The sequence below is a fragment of the Chenopodium album genome, chromosome 21, assembly GCF_948465745.1.
Source record: "Chenopodium album chromosome 21, dcCheAlbu1.1, whole genome shotgun sequence".
NCBI classification, from domain to species: domain Eukaryota; kingdom Viridiplantae; phylum Streptophyta; class Magnoliopsida; order Caryophyllales; family Amaranthaceae; genus Chenopodium; species Chenopodium album.
The window spans coordinates 3,387,254-3,405,282 of NC_137854.1; the positions used below are offsets into that span (position 1 = coordinate 3,387,254).

Genomic DNA, 18,029 nt, shown 5'->3' on the forward strand with positions numbered 1-18,029 from the left:
GTCCCAAATTAAATTAAACCTATAATTAAAAATGATCGTCGTTTTCTAGAAGAATGCATCAGCTTCTTCAATTCGTTCCTTATTCACTCCTAATTGAGCCTTGTGTGGTAGACCCCCACCGACACCACATGTGTTCATTTGCCTCGTGTCAATTCTCAGTTGCATGCCCTACTTAATTATTTTCCTTAAATTATTGTTCTATTGCATTTCTCTATACAACAATAACTTCTTACATCGTACGAACTCCATAATGAGTAAATTAATTGATGGGATTTTATTAAGGAACGTTTCTAAGTTTCTAAAGTAGTTTCAATTCGCTTTGTTTCATAATATACATTTGTAGTATTTAACCTTTAATGTTGTTTGATGTATACTATTTTTTAAATGTTTGATGTATGTGATTATACGGAAAAATCAAAAAATAAAATGCGTATAACTTTAACTAAATTAAGGTTATTACACGTATTCACAATTAAAATATGCCTTACTAATTAGCTTATGCAAAATTCTGAAACATTCATAAATTTTAAAGCAAAATCTTGATACTTGTCTCTTGCAATATATGATTAATATTAATTAAAACATGTAAATTACTATATTCGCGATTGTCAAATTGTTCATCAATAAGCTAAGACATGCAATCTATGGAGGGTTCTAAATAAGTTTAGTAGACCTTGCCATAATTGATCAAAATAGTGACAAATAATACTCAAAAAGTTAAAAGTAGAAACAAAAAATTGGTTCGTAAATAGTTAATATCTAGATATAACTCATATAAGGAGTCTAGCTAGTTGGTTATAAATAATTGGAGGATACTTAGCTTAGCTTGGTGTGCCAATAGTTGGCGTTATTATATGGTATGCTTGTGAGGGTGAAGATGGACCATACATGTTGAGGAGATGCACAAAATATTGGTCATTGACTATCTTCATGTCTACCTCTTCTGCGGAATCCCCCATCTGTGTGGACTACTGTCTCTCTCTCTCTTTCACCTTTTCCCTTATGAGAAGTTATTGTTTTGGAAAGAAGTAATTGTTTTGGAAAGGGAACATGCTCATATGACATTTTTAGATTTTGAGGAATATCAAATATTGTGATTGGTGCATTCTTCAATAATGTATGGGAAGAAGAGACCATGCATGTTCACACGACAAAATTATAACAATGTATATAATTGGATTTTTTTTTAAATATAGTTAATACAAGCAACACAAATTGGATTATATTATGCTAAATAAGTTTTTTGGAATGAAACACATAACAATTATAGTACTAATTGGAGTATTATCTCTTTTATTACTAGCTATATACATTAAGTCATCAATATTAAGACTTTGAAAGCTGCGAGTCCAATTTTACCAGCATGTTATCTCAGAAACAAGCCTATGGGACAATGTAAGAGTGATCAGCCTTAGGACTTAGATGGATTGACACTATAGGTAATCAAAAGTCTGGTCAGGTCAGACTTGCTAAATTTTCAAATTAGACTTGAATTTTAGTCTTAAAAATATATTTTTAACGTTTTTTAAACTTTTACTTTCTTCTAATCAACCTGTAATGTACATCGGACTGCAATCACTATTAATTACGAGTACATCACAAATCTTGATCACTGCTCAAAAAATAATTATAAAAGGATAGATATCAAAATTTTAAGAGAATGTCCAAAAGTAGAAAATCAAAAATAATATTAATAATATTACAATGACAAATCTTGTAATAAAAATAAAAAGACAGACAAAATGTTTAACTCCAGAATATAAAGACTACGAGTTTATGATAAGACAGAGTAAGAAGTAATAAGGGAGGTATCGTCTCATGGTGTACATAATAAGAAGCGTCTTTTGGCAAATTTGTTGGGCAATGTCCATCTGTTAAGCAGAGAGTGTAGCAAATAATGAAATAGACAAGATTGGGTTATATTCATTCAAGTGAAAGGTGATAAAAAGTTGGGAGGTTAGAGGTGGAAGCATATCTATAAAACAATGAGAGTAAAGTGTCAAAAAAACAGTTGGTTAACTACCCGACAAAAAACGAGTTTAAGAGCAGCAACTCATTTTTGTGTTTGGTACATTAGAAAGATGATTTTTATTGCGCGTCCAATTCAATTTTGCTTTTGATAGTCGGCAAATTTCTAAGAAGTCGGCCCACGGTTTGTAACATGGCAAACTTCACTGTTGGCGGGCCATCTAGCCACGTTGGCCTTAGTCAGTTATCTGTTGGGCATTAGCCCTTCACTACCTTCTAGATCTTCTTGTGGTTGTTACTTAACTACGGATAAATGAGATAACGACTGAGGTTATTTTGGGGTTAGTTTCGATATAAAAAAATATACTTCGTATATTAGAATTAGTCATTAGGTGAAAATTGATAAGTCAGGGTTTGTTCTAATTGACTAAGGGCCTGTTCACATTTACTTAATTTCAGTTCAGTTCAATTCAGCTCTAATCAGTTCAGTTCAGCTCCAATCAGTTCAGTTCAGTTCAGTTCTTAATTTCCCTCTCTCATAAAATATTCATTTCAGTTCAGTTCAGTTCCAATCAGTTCAGTTCAGCTCAGTTTAGTAAATGTGAACAGGCCCTAAATTGAACTGAACTGAACTTATTAGAGCTGAAGTGAACTGAATAATTTATGAGAGAAGGATATTAAGAATTGAACTGAACTTATTCGAATTGAACTGAAAAATATAATATGAACTGAACTTATTACAATTTTATTAAAGAGTTCTAATTGATAATATATATATACTTTAATTGATTGTAATTGACAAATTTTTCTAAATAAGAGTAACTTTCTCATTAAATGTAGCAAGAATGTTTGACAAATTTCCTGTTTAAATGATCAAGACATGCGTTTATCTTGATTGTGAGAGAGTTTATTTTTCATAGCACTATTTGTAACTTTAATATGTAAGCTCTTATGTAATTGATTTTATTCTATTGACTTTATTACTTAACACATCTCCTTTTTTTTAACAATCTCAAAGCTTCTACGTTATTATCACATTTTGTCATTTTAGCCTTTCTAGGATATTGTTTTTTATCCAAAATAAAAATAAAAATAAAAATAAAAGAGATTAGGGATATGTTTCTTTATTTATCTTCTAATGCAATCACTTGTCAATTGGATAAACCTAAAAGTAAGAAAGGGATTGAAATTAAAGCAAACATAGAAACAAAAAGAAGCGTTAGGGGATGATATGTACCACATAACTACATAATTATGCTTGAGATTAGTATGAAGATTAGAAATAATAATAATAATAATAATATGAGAAAAATAGATTACATTTTTAGTAAACTAGTCGTTGGAGCACGCGCGTTGCGCGTGTCCCCCCGACGGCAAGATAAGTAAAATTCGTTGTTGTGTTCGATTTTTGTGATATTCGTAGCAAGGATACAAGAATTTACAAGTGCTAACAAGGAGTGATAAAGTTTCTACGGGGAGATATTTATGGATAAACAATTTTAATAAGTTATCTAGAATTTGTTAGAATTTAAAGATTTTAAAAAAAAACCGATTAATTTAGATATTATTTTAAAACACAATATGGTTTTTTTTGAGTAACTTAATAATTTTCAAACAGCTCTATCTTAAAATGATTGTGATAATACGGAACAGTAATAAGGAAACACAATTTTAAAGGTTAAAGTTATTTAAAATGGATTAAATGCAAAACTTATGAAAAAATTGTGTATTTCTTTGTTATTAGTCTACATAATTGGCGTGATCTACACTTCTTCAAAGCTGTTTTTGTATTTGTATATTTTTTCTTCGAGTTGCATAATGAATTTTAGTTTTTTTTATTTTTATTCTCGATATTGGTTTTCCCTGAGTGAATATACAATCTAATTTGGGCAAAGTAACTGTCTTGGCAAAAAACGTAATGTTTCTCAATAATAATGTGTAAAATGAATTTTCTTTCTCTCTCTCTCTCTCTCTCTCTCTCTCTCTCTCTCTCCTCCCTTTTGATCTCTTTTCATCCCGCCTTCTCTCTTTCTCTCTCTTCCCATGGCCTTGTCTCCTTGTTCGTTTTTTTAATAGCTTAATTTGAAAATTATAAACCGCAGTTACTCCTCTCTCAATCATTCCTTCTTTTTCATTGGTCGAAACTCTTTCTCTCCCATTTTCATTTTCGTTCTTTCCTAATCCCTCTTGTCCCTGTTCCTTCTTTAAAAAGGCTTTGAAAATTATAAGTTGCACTTGTTCTCCCAATCCAAATCCTCCGGCTTCTTTATATTTCCAAGCTTTTCTTTATAATTCTCTTTTTCTTTCGGCCTCCTTCCCCTTTCTCTCTGTCTTTAGTCCCCTTTATATCTTATTGCTCTATGGCTTTCTCTTTTGACCTTTCTCTCCCTCTTCTGGGACTCTTTCTCTTACTTTCTTCCTCTTAGGCCATCTTTCTTTCTCTTTCGCTTTTCTCTTAACTCCTCTCTCATGGCCTTTATTTCTTTCACTTTCCCCTAGATCTCCTCTCTCTCGTCCTCCCTTTCGTTATCTCCTTAGCCCCCTCTGTCTCTCTTTCGGCCCACGTTCTCTCTCGACCCTTCTATTTCCCAACTCCTTCCCCCTCTCTATCCCTTTTCTCCCTCATTCCCTTTCTCGTCCTATCCCTCCCTGCCCCTTTTCTCTTCCCCCCTCACTTTCTCTTCCCCTCTCCTATCTTCACATGCCCTTTCCTCTTTTAGCCTGCTCTCTCTTTTCCAGCCCCCTCTTTCTCTCTCTATCCTATTATATCTCCTTGCCCTTCTCGTTTCTCTCTCTCTCTCTCTCTCTCTCACACACGTATGTGATGAGTGTCATTTTGACATTTATTTTCTATTCATGTTCCTAGATTTTAGGTTAGTTCCTTAAAATTTAGTGTCTTTATTTATGTTTTTTTATATGTTATGGCTTATTTGTCCTTTGTGTATTTTTTATACATTATTGAGGTAATTTTTGAAGGTAAAAAGATGAACAAAATAATGGGATTTAATGTCTTTGCAAAGAAACAACATGGTATATGCAAACTAAAGGAAATGTTACGTATGAATCTAATACGTTCTACCTTAAGGTTGAATTCATTTTCTAAATATTATCAATCAGATTGACTCACTATACAAATTATCAAATTAGTATTGAATTTTTATCATCAATTTCACAGTTCACTATCTCTTTCTCCCCCTCCCTCCCTCTCTCCTTTCTTATCTTATAATTTTCAAAATTTATAAAGTCAATCTTTATTTGTATTACACAGTTCTCACTCATTCTCTTCTCTTTATCCATCTTTTGTTACATAGTCGTTAGAGCACGCGCGATGCGTGAATCCCCCCCCCCTAAACGGTAAGATAAGTAAAATTCGTGGTTGTGTTTGGTTGTTGAGATACTCGTTGGTTGTATTTGGGTTTTATAATTACAACGATACATGAATTTGTAAGTACTAACAAGGAGTAGGGATAAAGTTTCTATGGGAAAACAATGGTTATAAGTGAACTTATTTAGAATTTGTTATAATTTAAAGATTTTTTTATAAAAAAATTATACTATTGTTTTAGATACTATTTTAGAACGCAATATGGTTTCTTATTGAATACCCCCCCCGGTTAAAATATGTAAGAGTCCTGGTTGTTATCGTATTTCGTTGTTTGGGATGTTATTAACATTTTGATTAGAGGATCTTATTTGTGTGGTAAACACTAACTTGTTTTTAAGTTCTTCATATTTCTTCTTCCTTCATTACCCTCTCTCTTATATTTCTCCCTTGTCTTATCTCATTTCCCTTTTCTATTCATCCTTGCTTTCTTCACCTTATGGTTCCTTTTTTCTCCTCCTTATCCACTCTTCTTGTATAGTTTGAGCGGTTTAGTAAGCCTCTCTCTCTCTCTCGACCCATCTCTCTTTTTCGACTCATTTCTCTCTCCCTGCCCCTCTTTCTCTTAAAAGCTCTATTTATTTCTCTTTCGACCCTTATTTATCTGTTTTTCTCCCAACTTCTCAATCTCTCCCTTTCCTCCTGACTCATCTCTATCCCGAGTTCCCGACCCTTCTTTCTCTCTTTCTCACCCCTCTCTCTATATCCATCTATCTATCTCTCGTCCCACTCCTTCCCTTTTTTCCTCTCTCTTTCTCTCCTCCCACTCCTTGCTCCTTCCCTCTTTTCCCCTCTCTCTCTCTCTCTCTCCTCTTCCCACTCCTTCCCTTTTTCCTCTCTCTCCTCCTCCTCCCATTGCCTCTTTCTCTTCCTCTCTTCTCCACCCTCCATCCTTCTTCCATACTCTCTCTTAAAAGCTATTTATTACTATGGTTATATTAAAATTTACGTAGTAACAAAACATTTACTTGTAAATCTAGCACAATTCGACCACAAGGTTGAACATTTTATTCTAAAAGTTCTACAAATTAGTTAACATTTTATTCTAAAAGTTCTACAAATTAGTTAGCATTTTAGATGGTTTCTATAAAGTATTTTCATCTCCTTAATTACACCCTAAAAAGTTTTTCCTCAAACTCTCTCTCTTTCTCAATCTCTCTTCCTCTTATAAAGTTATAATTTTATTAATTTTATATTTTAAAAAGGGTTTGCACCACTGTTTCCTTTTCTAAATCTCTCTTTCAAATTCTACTTTTTAAAAACAAATATATTACTCCCTCCGTGTTTTTTTAAGTGATACATTTTCCATTTCCGGCCGTGTTTTTTTAAGTGATACATTTCCTTTTTTGGCAAAACAATACATTAAAGTATTATATCTCTCTCCTCTCATGGTCCCTACCCAAACCCACTACTACATTTTTATTATATCTTTCCTTTGACATATATTACTTTTCAATAAACTATTAACCCCACTATCTTTTTTTAACAATTTTTTAATACTCCACTACCCCACTTACCTCTTATTTTATTTAAGTCAATTAAATTGCCTAAAACTATGTGCCGGTCAATATGTATCACTTAAAAAAACACGGAGGGAGTAGCTATTGCTAAAATAGAAGATGATGACATCATCACTGTCCACGTGTCGTTCTCTTAATAAAAAATTTCCCGCCTAAATGCAATGATGATGTCATCTCTTTTTATTTTTTAAATTTTTGGTAGAGTTAGCCTATCTAACATTTTTGAAATTTAAATATTAGAAGCTTCTGTTTTGCAACAAAAACCTATCAATTTGTCGTAGGAAATTGAAACAATTTTTCATAACACACTACAAAATGATATATTACCTTGAATTATGAATTAGACGACGTGGAACATATACTATATTATAGTTTTGATGAAAATATTAGATTTTAAATTACAAAATGTACGTAATGCTTATTTATATTCATGTATAGCGACTTATTATTATTAAAATGTACAAATTAAAAATAGATTTTATATAAATCGTGTATCGCACGGGTTCTAACCTAGTTAAATATGATAGATTAAATACTTACCCACTCAACCCTCTCTCTCTCTCTCTCTCTCTCATGTATTATGTGGCAAGTAATTCAAAGTAGGATGAGCCTTTAACAAATTCACTCATTTCCTAGACTATCATAAGATTTTATCTACATTGAATGTTTATATAAGCCAAAAGAGCATAAACAAACTTGGAATACTACTAACAGCAAATAAAAGAACGCCACTATATCCAACATTAAGCCAAAATATGAAAAATCTAGTCGAACAAACAAAGTTGTAAAACAATGAGTCATTTCTCTAACATAAGACTATATATACTACATTAATAAAACCAATATTACATTTACGGCTTGAAAATTCTGATAAACTAACACAATAAAGTATTTATGTCGAACCATCTCCGCCGCGCTGTGCTATTGCCTTTTGCACTCTTCTTTGCCTAATGGCTCCCAACAAACTGCTAATAAACGCAAAGAAAAAAAAGTGCACATGATACGAAGAAATTAGAATAAAAACACGATACGCCAACAAAGCCTGAATTATTCACCATTGATGAAGAAATCTGCATTTTTAAGCATGAATTGTTGCAATTAACCTAATTTCGAGTAGGGTAAGTTGATGTAATTACTAAAATTTCTTGCAATTAACCTCAATATATTTAATTTAAAATTTCAATTAATACTTGCCTCTCACCTCAGCTATGGGATTATCTTGTACAAACAACTGAAGTCTAATAATATCAGTTTGGGATACTAAGGCTCTCTCTCTCTCTCACACACACACCATTGTCAATATTAGCTAAATCGTAAAAGTACTTGCCTCACACCTTAATGTGGCAGGAAATCAATTGTTGGCCAAATTTCAGCAACAAAATATCACATACGCAGTATTAGCTAAATCATGAAAGTACTTTGCAAACATGATCTTTAATTAGTTTAGTTTGGCAATCAAAGATTCTATGTTCATAAATAGTAGTATCACTTGAAAAAGGTTGAACAGTCAAAATCTTTCATAGTATTAGCATAATTAGTCAAGCAACAAGGAGAGTAAATGCGATTATAATTTCTATAGAGTATATTCTGTTTTAACTTTAGCAAAAACAAGATACAAAGATACATAAGGACATACAATAGTTCCTCCATTTTGGGGCTGGAAGACAAAAAATGTAAAATTTCTGGAAGTTCGAAATTCAACAGCATTACACACCACTTTCTACCTCAAATCAGGCTATGCTTGTATACGTTAAGTGGAAAACAAATATGTTAGTAAGAAATCTAAATTATACTCAAGTATTTACCATCAAACATGGGGTTAGACAGGACTCATACCCAATCTAACTCAAAAATCACCGAAATGCACTTTAAAAAGCAATTTGACATTTAAAATCACCAAAAATGCACTCAATTTAAGCACCAAAATGGAATCAGATCAACTACAAATAAAAGATGAGAAAAATAATCAATAAATAAAAATGCACAAATCAATAAAAATTCAAGCCCAAAAAACCACACTTCCTAATCACACATGTGAATTGTTCGAAAAGCAACATGCTCTATTTTCTTCCAATTATAGTCCACTCTCCAAACTTAGTTTACTAAACTTACAGCTTGTCCATATTAGCCACAATAAATAATTTAAGAAAATTACCAGGTCGCATGAGGTCACATGGTTCAGATGTAAGAAATTACAAGGATGGTCATCTCCCCTAAATATTAGCTACAACCTACACAGATGGCTATCTTCCCAAAACATTGGCTACAACTAACCAGGAAAAAAGATGCAAAAAATCTACAAACCTTAGCTCTTAGGTGACCAGCAGGGCTATTGAACTCGGAAAAAACATATTGCACTAACATTCGCTCCAACTCAGATTTGTATGGTGCAGTTTGTTTCAGCTTATCACAAAGGGCACCAATAGCAAGAAGGGCACCATCTTTCTGCCGATATGGCTTTTGTTCCACTGGGAAGTCATCATCCCTGAAAGTGGAGTGATCATTATAGCAATTGTAAAGCTCATAACACCAGCATAAATCATATATAATGAAACAAATATAACATAAACAGAAGAAATATATAACTCTTTAAAATCTCAGCAACATATTGAATGAACTTTTGCAAGTTTTCTTTGCCACGCTTTCTGACCAACTCACTGACAAAGTCCATTGCTATTGGACTATATAGATCTTCTATAATATCTACTCAATATAAAAAGATATATAACCATTTATTTTCAGTAGTCCATATAACAAAAACAAACATAACTTTTTTTTGAAAAGAAATGGAAGGTAAACAATTTAGAGCTGTAGAAAAGCCCATAATACTCCACCATAGCCTTTTCTTACATACTCATGAGGGTCTTCATCCCAAAGTCTTTGATCGCTGCTGTTAAAACACATCAGGGGAAAATTATTTCAAAAAGGAGAACGTCAAGTCGTGGTTGCAACAATTGATACATACTGGACTTTGAGATGCTGCCACAATGGAAAAAATTATGGTTAGACCAATACAAACAGGCCGCAATTTTCCAGCCAAATTAGTCAGCAAAGTATAATTGCACAATCCTGCCTCAGATATTGACCATCATTATACATATACTTATACTTGCCCTGCCTCGAATTTCAGTTTTCACACCTAACATCTAAGATGTGTGACCCACTCTCAAACATATCAATATTCTTTGTCAAAAGATTTTTTTAACCTTGTTTTGCTATCCAACCTTGCTCCCCTTGGAAATTCCAATTTGGAAGCAAGTGCTTTGACAAAAAAAGCTACTACACCAATTAATTACATCAAGTAGTTGAATATTAGAACAAAATTAGAGATGGATGTGATTAGACGGATGGGATCACTTACCACCCAATTCTTAACTAATGCTGGTTTGCTGAGGCCTTAACCATTAAGAATTCTTTTAAACATATTTTTTGTCATGTATAATCCACAGTAACAAACCTCCGCATTTGCTACAGCAGCCCTGAAACAACAAACCAGACAAAATTATTCGGGAAAACAAACAGAAAAATCAGTCAAATAAGCCGATATTATTCTTTGGCAATTGATTTAAACAAATAGCCTCCCATCACAAAGGATGAACCAAGCCAATGTAACAACTGCTGGAGCACGCAAGCATAAGGAATGGATCACCTACGAACGTAGAGGGAAAAAGGCCCAACCTCAAGCACCAGCTCAGCAAGGAAGCTTCTAAAATCAGAGCACCAATCAGAGAGCAGCAGTAGGAATTGTAGCAGCTACATTCTTGCTTTTTGTCTTTTCTGTTTTGGCTTGTTATGTAAATATAAGAAAGGGGAAGGGGGAGTGTGTTAGTAGGCAGTCATTTTGTAATTTCTAGGCTAAGGAGATTTGTACCCTAAAGGTACTCACCTGAGAGTAGTGGCCTCAAGCCACCCTGTTTTCCAAGCTTTCAACTTTCAATCAATAATCAACAGCCTTCTTCTCTCAAAAATTGCATCTTTATTGCTTAATTCTAATTTTATTACAGCAATAGTAAAGTAGTGTGTTACAAGTGGTATCAGAGCGGCGGTCCTGCGACCACCACCACCGGAAACCACCGCGTATTGCTCTGTTTTTCAAAAAAAAAAAAAAAAAAAAAAAAAAAATGGTTATTTCTACAACTCAAAGGTGCGACAACCTGGAAGAACAGTTAGCTGGAGTGCAAACCCAGCTAGGAACATTGGAGACGGCGATGAAAACTCAGGAAGAGTCACTCAAGAAATCGATGGAGGAAGCGGTTCAACGGCTCGACCATCGGATTGAGTTGTTCCGGCAGCAGCAGGAAGCTCAAATGACGGTAAACACCACCACCCAAACTCAATTTTTCGAAGAACTTCGGAATTTGGTAAATCATAGAAACCGCGAGCAAACGGAGGGAGCAAATTTCATAAACCGCAATCGGAATGAACAAAATGGTGGTGGCGACTATCTCTGGAAGCCGAGGAAGCTAGACATGCAGCTCTTCGAAGGATTAGACCCCGATGGTTGGATACTCAAGGCGGAGAAGTACTACCAGCACTACCAACTCACGGAGGAACAGACGCTTCAAGCCGCCGTCTCCGCCATGGAAGGCGATGCTCTGAGATGGTTCCAATGGGAGAATAGGAGGCGACCCATACCAAGCTGGGAGAGCATGAAAAATCGCATCTTGCGTCAGTTCCGGCCAACTCATGCCGGAAGTCTACACGAGCAATGGCTAGCAGCAACTCAGGACACCACGGTGGCTGAGTATCGGAAGAAGTTTATCGAGTTGTCTGCTCCGTTGGAGGATATACCGGAGACGATAATGATGGGGCACTTCATTAACGGACTGAGCGAAGACATAAAAGCCGATGTGAGGTTGATGAACCCTTTTAATCTGGAGCAGGCTATGGAAATAGCGGGTCGGGTCGAGGAAAGGAATCGGGTTGGTGGGTTAAGAAAAGGACCCGGATATTTTGGATCCGGTAAATCAGTAGCTAGCAGTAGTGGGTCTGGGCTTAAAAACTCATCTGGGCCTAGTGGATCTGGGCTCGTTAGAACATATGGGACTCCAGCCCAGCAAGCTTCTTCAATCAAAAGTTGGCCACGAGCTCCTTCTGAATCGCAAGCCTCCGTGAATTTTGTGAGACCAATTAGCACCACCTCAGTCAGGAGTGGCGAACCACGGCGGCTAACCGACGCCGAACACCTAGATCGGAAGGCAAGAGGCCTTTGTTTTCGCTGTGACGAGCGATGGAGTGCCGGGCATCGGTGCAAGAATCGGGAAATGAGCGTGCTTCTTCTGGGGAGCACTGACGACGGCGATGAAGGGCCTTCAAAGGCCACCGACGACGACACTAGCGAAGAAGAGTTATCACCCAAGGTCACTTTATGCTCGGTGGTGGGAATTTCTAACCCGAAGACGATGAAACTTGAAGGGAAGGTGGGACCCAGGTCGGTGGTGATCCTCGTGGACCCGGGAGCAACCCATAACTTTATCTCCGACGGACTGGTGGCGGAGGTGGGAGTGCCCGTGACAGGTATGCAAGAATTTGGGGTCTCTTTGGGTAATGGGGATATTATTGTGGGTAAGGGAAGATGCAGGGGAGTAAGGGTAGTCATTAATGGTGGATTTGTGATAGTGGAAAATTTTTTGCCATTGAAATTGGGTAATGCTGACTTGATTTTGGGAATTGAATGGTTGGAGAAACTTGGACCAGTTGTGTATAATTGGAAAACTCACCTCATGAGTTTTATGGTGGGTGAGGAAAAGGTGACTTTGGAAGGGAACCCTGCCTTGACTCGAACTCGAGTCACCCTCAAGGCGATGATCAGGAACTTGTGTCATGAACGGGGAGGGTTTTGGGTAGAAGTAAACCATGTGGAGAAGGCTGAGCAGAAGGCAGTAACTAGAGAGGCCGAGGTGCCGAGGTGGTTATCTGAAGTGTTAGAGCGGTTTAAAGGAGTATTTGTTCCTCCAAGTGGGCTACCTCCGAAGCGTGGCCACGAGCACGCTATCATATTGAAGGAAGGGAGTGACCCCGTGAGCGTTAGACCATATAGGTACCCTCAATTTCAGAAGGATGAGATTGAACGCCTAATCAAGGAAATGCTCGAGGCAGGGATAATTAAACCCTCCGTGAGCCCCTTTTCAAGCCCTGTTCTTTTGGTTAAAAAAAAAGATGGTTCTTGGAGATTTTGTGTAGATTACCGAGCCTTGAATCGTGAGACAATTCCCGACAAATACCCCATTCCAATCATCGAAGAGCTTCTTGATGAGTTACATGGGGCGGCGGTGTTCTCAAAGTTAGACCTCAAATCGGGGTATCATCAAATTTTGGTTAAGGAAGAGGATACACACAAAACAGCCTTCCGAACCCACGAGGGCCATTACGAGTTTCTCGTGATGCCTTTCGGACTAACTAATGCCCCGGCCACCTTCCAAGCTCTCATGAACGATGTGTTTAGACCTTATTTGCGGAAATTTGTGTTAGTGTTTTTTGATGATATCCTAATCTATAGTCCGGATAAGGAGAGTCACTTGGAGCACATGAGGGTGGTTTTGTCCAAGCTAAAGGAGCATAGCTTGGTAGCAAACTTCAAGAAGTGTGAATTTGGTAAAGCCAAGGTCGCCTACTTGGGACATGTAGTGTCCAAAGACGGAGTGGCTGTCGATTTTGAAAAAATACGAGCCATGGTGGATTGGCCAATTCCGAAAAATCTGAAGGAATTGCGGGGTTTTCTTGGATTAACCGGGTATTATCGGAAATTCATTAAGGGGTATGCTCAAATTGCAAGGCCCTTAACCGAGCAATTAAGGAAGGACAATTTTGGGTGGTCGGATGGAGCTACAGCAGCCTTTGAAAGGCTGAAATCTGCCATGATTTCAGCCCCTGTTCTGATTCTGCCTAATTTCAGCAGGAAGTTCATAATTGAAGCTGATACTTCAGGGTATGGGCTAGGCGCGGTACTAATGCAAGAGGCAAGACCCGTGGCATTTTACAGCAAATTGTTGGGGCCGAAATCACAAGCTAAAGCCATCTACGAAAAGGAATTAATGGCTATTTGTTTAGCCGTAGTGAAATGGCGACACTATCTTCTTGGGCGCCACTTCATAGTGAGGACTGATCAGCAGAGCTTGAAGCACATTATGGAGCAAAGAGAAATAAGTGGAGAGTATCAAAAATGGGCTCGAAAATTATTGGGGTTCGATTTTGAGATCCAATTCAAACCCGGGGCTAGCAATCGAGTGGCGGATGCCTTATCTAGGAAGGGAGGAACCGAAGGAGAATTAACAACCATGACTTCCACGGCTGGAATCAACTGGGATGGGCTGGAACAGGAGATCAAATCTGACCCGGATTTGAGCAAAATTACAGCAGCCTTGGAAATTGATGCAAGGGCTCATGAGGGGTTCACACTTGAGGCAGGGAGGTTATTCTTCAAGGGGAGGGTGGTAATTCCTAAAGGATCACCTTTGATTGCCAAACTTTTAGCCGAATATCATGATAGTCCGGTTGGAGGGCATCAAGGCGAAACCAAGACATACTTGAGAGTTGCGGCGGAATGGTATTGGTCGGGAATGCGGAAGGAAATTAATGCCTATGTGAGGCAATGTGGAGTTTGTCAACAAGCTAAACACTCACAATTGCAACCATCTGGGCTACTCCAACCCTTGCCTATTCCGCAAGCCATATGGGAGGACATCTCGTTGGACTTTGTTGAGGGGTTACCCCTCTCAAAGGGTATTGACTCCGTGTTGGTTGTAGTGGACAGATTGTCCAAATATGTGCATTTTATCGGCCTGAAACACCCATATAGTGCACTGACAGTAGCTGAAATGTTCGCTAAAGAAATTGTAAGGCTTCATGGAGTGCCAACTTCAATTATCTCGGATAGGGATCGCATTTTTATGAGTGTGTTTTGGAGGGAGTTATTTATATTGCAGGGGACAGACCTTAGGCGAAGCACTTCATATCACCCGCAAACCGATGGACAAACTGAAATCGTCAACAAAACTCTAGAGACATACTTGCGTTGTTTCGTGAATGGCAAGCCCAAATCTTGGGGTAAGTGGTTGCATTGGGCGGAGTACGCTTACAACACATCATACCATGCTTCGACAGGGTTCACACCTTTTCAGGTGGTTTATGGGAGAGAGCCACCAAAACTGATCAGAGTAGGCAGAGGGCAAACCCCGGTAGATAGGCTAGAGGAATGGCTTCAAGAGAGGAATTGGGTGCTGGATGATTTGCACATGAACCTAATCCGGGCTCAGAACAGGATGAAGATTAATGCGGATAAGCGAAGGAGGGAAGAAGAATTTCAAGTGGGTGATTTGGTATTCTTGAAGCTACAGCCATATAGGCAGAAATCTCTTGCCAAACGACCCAATGAAAAGTTAGCTCCTCGTTTCTATGGTCCTTTCAAGGTGGTTCAGCGCATTGGTAAGGTAGCATATAAGCTGGAGCTACCACCTACCTGCAGAATCCACCCCGTATTCCATGTTTCACAGCTCAAACGCGCAATAGGAGATAATTTGGCAAGTCCTACAATACCACAGCAGCTGACAGAAGAGCTGGAACTTAAGGTGGAACCAGAGAGCGTACTGGGGATCAGGGCAGCTAAGAATAATCCAGAAACGCGAGAGGTTTTAATTAAGTGGCATGGGCTGCCCTTAATTGAAGCTACTTGGGAGGAAGCATCTACCATTCAGGAAAGATTCCCAACCTTTCACCTTGAGGACAAGGTGACTCTTGAAGGAGGGGGAGATGTAACAACTGCTGGAGCACGCAAGCATAAGGAATGGATCACCTACGAACGTAGAGGGAAAAAGGCCCAACCTCAAGCACCAGCTCAACAAGGAAGCTTCTAAAATCAGAGCACCAATCAGAGAGCAGCAGTAGGAATTGTAGCAGCTACATTCTTGCTTTTTGTCTTTTCTGTTTTGGCTTGTTATGTAAATATAAGAAAGGGGAAGGGGGAGTGTGTTAGTAGGCAGTCATTTTGTAATTTCTAGGCTAAGGAGATTTGTACCCTAAAGGTACTCACCTGAGAGTAGTGGCCTCAAGCCACCCTGTTTTCCAAGCTTTCAACTTTCAATCAATAATCAACAGCCTTCTTCTCTCAAAAATTGCATCTTTATTGCTTAATTCTAATTTTATTACAGCAATAGTAAAGTAGTGTGTTACAGCCAAAACCTACAAGAGCAACCAAATAATAGAAATCCGAAATTGAACAATACAAAAACAAATTCCACAAATTGATTATTACTGAATTGTTTTTCATAGCCTCTTCCCACTGGACGTCCCTCTGCCTCTTCATTAGTAATGAGACCCTTGATTTTATTCACATCTCCAATGAAAACTTATTGGAATTTATTCTGAATAACAGCATTGCGACACTTCTTTGCTAGTAATTTACAAACAAAATCTTTGAATTTTTCTGGAAATTCAACGTTGTTGTTGGCTGTCTTACAAAATTGTTTATCAAAATTCAGGACATTTGACTGAAAAGTATGGGAAGGGATATACTTATCAGAAGGATGAACAACATCATCAGCTGTGATAATTTGAGGAGAATCGACATTTGTGAGTTTTTTTTTTTTTTTTTTTTCTATATGCACAAAATAATGTTGTTGGGTAGTAGGAATATTTATTATTGGAGGTCAATTCCAATATAGGATTATCTGTAGTTGCAGGCACAACTGATGTATTATCTCATTCAGATTCTTTTGAAATTTTATAAGGAAATTTATGTTTATGAAAATATGCATCATAGAGAAATGACAAACCAATAAGAATGAGAGAGAGTGGAGTGATTTACATTTATATGCCCATGTGATAACCATTATTCAACCCTAACAAAAACTGCTACGCCTTCTTATTTTCAAATTCTGCAACCTTTTGTTGAAATTAGAGGAAATTGTTTCAAACTCTTCAAAGATTCCCTTAGATTCTTCACCTTACTGTTATAAGCAATCATAGTCAAATTCCGTTGTCTCAAATTATCAAGTTCCTTTTACAACTAATAGATTTGTGGTCGATTAGCTTGACCCAATCTCTCCTCCAGTCTTCACATCCGTCCATAAACCCACAACAGACTCAATCAGAGAAATCACACGAAATTTCTTGAACAACAAAACACTGAGCGTACCAATTTATTTATTTACCATTCAAAACTCAAACCAATTTATTTACCACTCAAAACTCTCACCAATTTATTTACCAATTTACTAAAAACACCTCAGATTTGACAAAAAAAAAAAAAAAAAAAAATCCTATCATCAAGTGAGCTTGTTTCTCAATCAATCAAATTAAAATTCCATCAATTCCACAAAACACAAACAAACATCAACAACAACACACAAATCACAGCAAAGATCATAAACAAATCATTACATTATAGAAATTAAATAAATAACAAATCGACCATGCAATAATATCTGAGTTTCTTCACCTCAAACTCGAATCCACCAAACCTTGCTCCGTCTTACTCCTTCCGCCTATTTTAGAAAGAAAACAGAGAAACTGGAGGATGAGAAAAAAAACACAACACAGTCAACATGCATATAAAAGGTTAGAACCAATTAGAACAAGAAAGAGGAAGGGGTAATGCTACTAACAATATAAAAAAAAATCAACCCAAAAAAACGATAAATCACTGAAATTCAACCTAAATAAAACCACCACACAATCAAAGAAGGCACTAAAATTCAACCCAAAAAACGAAAATAACTAGAACAAATAAACCCTTAAAAATCCGAAAAACATCGAGCAAACAAACCCAAAAAATCGAAAACAAATCAATCAAATAAACCCCATTAAAAACGAAAGATTTCGCACAAATACACCCACAAAGATTCAACCCCAAAAATTTGAAAATATATCGTAAACAACAGGAACATAAATGAAAAAATCCACGGCAATCGAACAAGTAAAGGCCAAAATTTTGAAACAAAATCGAGAAAGAGAAACGAGAACGAACCTGATGAATGTGCGATCGAAAAATCGTCTGAGAAAATCGAGTTGGTGAAGTTTCTCTCTCCTTATTCTCCTTGTTTCCCCTTTTTCCTTCTGAGATGAAAATACAGAGGGGGAATAAGGTGAGGAAGTCGGTGAGAGAGTGAAGGCCAAGCAAACAGCAGGCAACAAACAGTAGGAAAAAGGGGCAGAATGGGCAA

General features: G+C 37.0%; 1 protein-coding gene across 5 annotated transcripts; it reads right to left on the reverse strand.

The window, feature by feature from the left end:
• Positions 1–7,588: 7,588 nt before the first annotated feature.
• Positions 7,589–18,029, reverse strand: LOC145603047 (importin beta-like SAD2). Of its 5 annotated transcripts, none has more exons than XR_014104672.1 (6): positions 17,834–18,029; positions 17,306–17,376; positions 10,232–10,349; positions 9,705–9,849; positions 9,175–9,355; positions 7,589–7,838 (listed from the first exon to the last, which is right to left on the reverse strand). XR_014104672.1 is itself a non-coding variant. In XM_081659176.1 (6 exons), exons 4-6 carry the CDS (start codon positions 9,772–9,774, stop codon positions 7,818–7,820), a joined length of 249 nt encoding a protein of 82 aa, XP_081515302.1. In that variant the 5' UTR covers positions 9,775–9,849; positions 10,232–10,349; positions 17,306–17,351; positions 17,834–18,027; the 3' UTR covers positions 7,589–7,817. The 5 variants fall into 5 exon arrangements, 2 of the variants coding, with proteins under 2 accessions (XP_081515302.1, XP_081515301.1); XR_014104671.1 differs by having other exon boundaries at positions 9,721–9,849; positions 17,306–17,351; positions 17,834–18,024; XR_014104670.1 differs by having other exon boundaries at positions 17,306–17,351; positions 17,834–18,019.

Bases quoted from the DNA above. Each gene is read 5' to 3' on its own strand.
- LOC145603047 (XM_081659175.1), bottom strand. From the start codon at position 9,774: ATGTGTTTTAACAGCAGCGATCAAAGACTTTGGGATGAAGACCCTCAT. The intron at 9,356-9,724 runs GTATGTAAGAAA...CTCCACTTTCAG, and splicing joins TGGGATGAAGACCCTCATGA to GGATGATGACTTCCCAGTGG. The intron at 7,839-9,174 runs GTTTGTAGATTT...TGCGTTTATTAG, and splicing joins CTGGTCACCTAAGAGCTAAG to CAGTTTGTTGGGAGCCATTA.